At 53.3% G+C, this 5,068-nt stretch overlaps 1 protein-coding gene across 1 annotated transcript in view; it reads right to left on the bottom strand.

Moving 5' to 3' along the window:
- Positions 1-1,289: 1,289 nt before the first annotated feature.
- NEURL3 (neuralized E3 ubiquitin protein ligase 3) overlaps positions 1,290-5,068 on the bottom strand; it is an 8,253-nt gene continuing 4,474 nt past the window's right edge. The window contains exons 3-4 of the mRNA XM_010829852.1: positions 3,766-3,837; positions 1,290-2,921 (exon numbers count right to left, since the gene is read on the bottom strand). Coding sequence (XP_010828154.1) covers positions 2,719-2,921; positions 3,766-3,837 — 275 coding nt within the window. The 3' untranslated portion in view covers positions 1,290-2,718. The remainder of the gene's footprint in view (positions 2,922-3,765; positions 3,838-5,068) is intronic.

The following is a 5,068-nucleotide window of genomic DNA, read 5'->3' on the forward strand; positions in this document are numbered from 1 at the left end:
GATGTGAAGAGCTGACTCATTTGAAAAGACTCTGATGCTGGGAAAGATTGAGGGCAGGAGGAGAAGGGGACGACAGAGGATGAGATGGTTGGATGGCATCACCGACTTGATGGACATGGGTTTGGGTGAACTCTGGGAGTTGGTGATGGACAGGGAGGCCTGGCGTGCTGCAGTTCATGGGGTCACAAACAGTCGGACACGACTGAGCGACTGAACTGAACTGAAGAAGTATGAGAAGTGTAGAACTGGGGTGATATGGGGCCTTCGGTAAAAGTCGGTGAGCCGTCAAGATTCATACCCAGTACCCTGACAGCCAGCCCACCTCTGGCTGCTTCCCCTGGGAGCTGCCTTTCCCAGAGAAAGAAAGTTGCCATATTCTGAGTACTTCCTCTAAGCTACAAGTTTCATTCATACCCATTATCCTAACAACATATCAGCAAACAAAATTATCTTATTTCCATGTTACAGATGAAGAAATTGAGGCTCCCAGATGTCCAAGTCACATAACCAAGGTCAGAGCAACTCCTGGGCAGCAGAGAGGGGATCCTACTCCAGAATGGAAGCTCTTCCGGGGGTTACTACACCCGAGCTTCCCTGGTGGCTCAGACGGTAAAGAACCTGCCTGCAACTAGGGAGACCCAGGTCAGGAAGATCCCCTGGAGAAGGGGATGGAAACCCACTTCAGTGTTCTTGTCTGGAGAACTCCATGGACAGAGGAGCCTGGCGGGCTACAGTCCATGGGGTTGCAAAGCATTGCACATGACTGAGTGACTAACATTCGACTTTCCACACCCAAAGTCCTGACCCTCTGGCTGGCCACAGCGTGGGGACATGGCTTGTGGAGGTGCCCATCACCATGACTTGGGACGTCATATAGGTCCAACTCCCTTTTAGTGCTCTTTCACACCAGCCACGAAGTAGGAACACCAGCAATGTAACAGGTACAACTTGTCTTCCCCACCTATCCCCACCACAGACACCTGCTGATTGGGGTTCCCAGGTCAAGTCACTGCTACACTCAGGGGCAGAGACTCCAGGAAGGCCTCACAAGTCAAAGGTGGCAAGGGCAGGGCCTGGTTGTAACTTTAAGGCTGGAACTGTAGGCTCATCCTGTTCACCTGCTCAGCAGAACAGAGTCCACAGGCCTGAGCGCCCAGGCCCCTCTCACTGCAAGGCCAGGGTGTGCCTGTGAGGGATAGGAAGGCATGGCCCCAAGCCCCTGCATCCTGACCAGCTCCCAACCCTGCTCATTCCTGCTGATGGCAACAAAGGGGACGTACACGTTATGAGATCACTCATGAGAGACAAAGTTTATTTTGATATCTCAGAAATTGCAAGGCAGTAAGCACAAGAACAGTGCACTCTGAAGGGTCCGCTCGACTTCAGATGCACAGTTTTGCTGGGATCTCATGACTGCCGGGCAAGGAAGGTGGGGCAGCTGACTGCTGATCCCCTTTACAGAGGACTTGTTTTTAATTAATTAGTTTCTATTTATCTCTTTACTTGTTTATGTATGGCTGCACTGGGGTTCTGTCACAGTGCACGGCTCTTGGTTGCTGAGAGCGGGCTTTCTCTATTTGTCGTGAATTGGGGCTGCTCTCTAGTTGCGGTGCAGAGGCTTCTCGTTGCGGTAGCTTCTCGTGTGGAGCACGGGCTCTAGGGCGCATGGGCTTCAGCAGTTGTGGCTCAAGGGTTCTAGAACGTGTGGGCTCAGTAGTCGCAGTCCAAGGGCCAAGTGGTTCCACGGCATGTGGGATCTTAATTCCCAGACCAGGGATCGAACTGGTGTCTCCTGCATTGGCAGGCAGATTCTTAACCACTGAACGACCAGGGAAGTCCTCAGAGAACTTGTAGAAGTGACCTAGCTTCCCTACAGACTGTGAACATTCTACCAGGTAGACAGAGGCCAAGATAATGGAGTCGAAAGGCCCTGAGCGCCCCTCCCCTCATGAGCACACCAAAATGTGGGGTTACTAGTGGGGAGAGGGAACAGGGGAGAGGCAATTTAGGGGTAGGGATTGAGAGGTACAAACTACTAGATATAAAGTAAGCTACAAGGATACATTGCGCAACAGGGGAATATAGCCAAGAGTCTTATAATAACGACAAATGGAGTATAACCTTTAAAAATTATGACTAAACAGTACATCTGTAACTTATACAATATTGTACATCAACTATACTTCAATCAAAAAAAAAATTCCACCCAGCTGCTCCCTGCATCTGGTCCAGGCTCCTCAATACCCTAGGTGGGCAAGGCTTCACCAGACACACACATATGCCTTAACTTCCTCAGGCATAAAACCAGGGATCAAGCCTCCCTGTCTACACAAAGGCCCTTCTCACTGACACAGGTGGGTTCTTGGAACTCCTTGGACTTAGGTGTACCACGGGTTGCCAGGTCCATGGCGGCTGAACCCCAAGGCTAGTTAAAAGCCTCGGCACATAGCAATGAATCTGGGACAAAGCAGAGGGGCGAGATCCTGGCTGGCCCATTGCCAGCCACCTTCTCCAGCCAGGGAGGTAGTTCCGGTGTGGGCAGAAAAGGGCGTCTCCTGGCTCCTCTGGCCCTAACTTGCTGAGCAGGGGTAGAGCCATTGTGACCTTGAGCCGTCTCTCCACCACGCCTGCTGCTGACCAGCATCGCCAACTCTTCTCCAGAAGGACGGCAGAGCTGCGCCTCCTCCGTCGGCAGGGGCCGGGCGCAGAGCTCTGCACCTATACCGGGAGGCCATCTCCAGCACCCAGAACAAGAGGGTCCCAAGCTGGGGCCACCGCCTTGATCTCCCAGCGACACATGGGGCATCTGGCCGTGTCCCTGAAGACCCTCCAGGCACAGGAGCTGCAGAAGTGTGTGTGGCCACAGGGGACTAGGCAGGTGTTGGCAACCTGGTGGAAGCAGATGGCACACTCTTCTCCTGCTAGGGCAGGGAAAGGGGACAACACAGGTCAGGGGTGCCAGGGGGCCACGAGGGGGCAGCCCACTCATATCGCCACAGGACAGAGAAGTACGTGGTCCGAGTATGAAGAAGACTACCTCATAAGAGAATGCTCATCATGCAATCAGTGGAAAAGGTTGGGAAGAAAATTGTCAGGTCCATACATGCACAGCATAAGATTCCAATTTAGAAAAAAGGAAAACAAGCACAGATAATTCCCCATGTGTGGTGTGCTGTGCTTAGTCACTTCAGTGGTGTCTGACTCTGCGACCCCATGGACTACAGCCTGCCAGGCTCCTTGGTCCCCGGGATTCACCAGTCAAGAACACTGGAATGGGTAGCCATGCCCTCTTCCAGGGGATCTTTCCAACCCAGGGATCAAATGCATGTTTCTACCATCTCCTGCATTGGCAGGCAGATTCTTTACCACAAGCACTACCTGGGAAACACCCTCCTCCACTCCCGCCCGTATATATATATATGATTACAAATACCAGGAGGAAATCTACCTAATGGGCAATGTGAAGTTTGGGAGGTGTTTGTGTTTTTTGTTTTTTTTTTTTTTTTTTTTCTGTGAACAGGGATTGCTCTTTTAAAAGCAGGCAGACAAAATAACATCTGTTCATGAGTGTGCCTAGTAACTTATGAAGCCAGCCAATGTCCTAGAAGGCAAAACTGTTACATGGCTTTTAGGTTTCGGCCTAGAGCTGTGGGAGACTTGATGGCATTTGGGAAGACATAACTGAGTTCCCAGGGCTGGGGTCTCACCCAGCTTCCCTAGCTCTGGAGCCCTGGGGAGTCCCTGGCGCTCAGGGAAGCCACTCACCTTTGGGCCCAGGCAGAGCCTCATCACTGAGGCCCCTTGGCATGGTTGTGGGGAAGCCGTTGGCTGTAGGATCTAAGGCAGAAAGGGAAAGTCAAGACCTGGGGAAAGCAGTCAGGGTGTTTCCATTCAACCCACCTCCCCAGTCCCTGCCTCCAAAGCACAGCGTCCACCTCCTTTCTTCTCTGGGTTGCAGTGCTGCAGCTCCAAGCCGGGGTCCAGCCCTGTCCTGGCCACCCCTTTCCCAGTGGGACCCAGCAGAGAATTTGTGGACCTGCAGCTTTTCCATCCTAATCCACGTTTCCTTCAGACAGCTCCTCTCTGCCCCACTGCCACTGCCTGAGCAGAGATCTTCAGCATCAGTCACCGCCCCCAAACCGGGTGTGCAACAGAATCCCCGAGGAGGTGGGAAAACAGGGCCTGGGCCCTCCGGGCCACCGAGTCAGGCTCCCCAGGGGTGAGGCTCGAGCAGCTGTGACAAGCAGTTTGAAAAGCAAACACACGGGGCGGTGGGGACTGGAATGCTTGTGCAGGCCCCTGGAACACTGCCCAGGCATGCCAGCACTTCTGTTTATGAGTCTCCCTGTATCCCTCGCTCCTCTGAAATCCACTCTCCTTTCAGGTGGTCCTCATTTCCCCACTGGGTGCCTGAACATCTCACCTTTGCCCCCACCAGGCTGCCTTCTCGCCCACCTCTAACTCGCACACTTATGTTCCCTTTGTTGCCACCCGTGTCTGCAGCAAACTTCTACTTTGACTGCAAAACCCAGCCCACCCCGAATATATTTTTTTTGTAAATGAGACCAGCCCTCTAACACATAGGGGTCCCCAACCTCCGGGATCTGTTGCCTCATGATCTGAGGTGGAGCTGATGGAATAATAATAGAAATAACGTGCACAAGAAATGCAATGCGCTTGAATCACCCCGAAACCATTTCCCTCACCCCTCCTGTGGAAAAGCTGTCTCCCACGAAACCGGCCCCTGGTGCCACAAAGGCTAGGGACTGCTGCTCTGACACATGTTTGGGGTGCTGGGCATGCCTTCTCGTTCTTCAAAACAGGGTTGCCCTCCCTATGACTGGGGCTGGTCCCCAGCGAACATCTTCATACCCCGACAGAAGCTGATGGAAAAACTCCATATGAAAGAAACAACAGTTCCCCCGACTCTCTATGCGGGTGAGGTACCACCGGAGCCGCCGCCTCCCCCGCCCGCATTCCCAGGGACGGTGCCTGGGTCCCCAGCCCTGGCCTCACCTAGCAGCTCGATGGCCTTGGTGGTCCCGTACAGGTCCATCACGGCCCAGAG

Source organism: Bison bison, unplaced genomic scaffold, assembly GCF_000754665.1.
Source record: "Bison bison bison isolate TAMUID 2011002044 unplaced genomic scaffold, Bison_UMD1.0 scf7180017864508, whole genome shotgun sequence".
NCBI classification, from domain to species: Eukaryota; Metazoa; Chordata; class Mammalia; order Artiodactyla; family Bovidae; genus Bison; species Bison bison.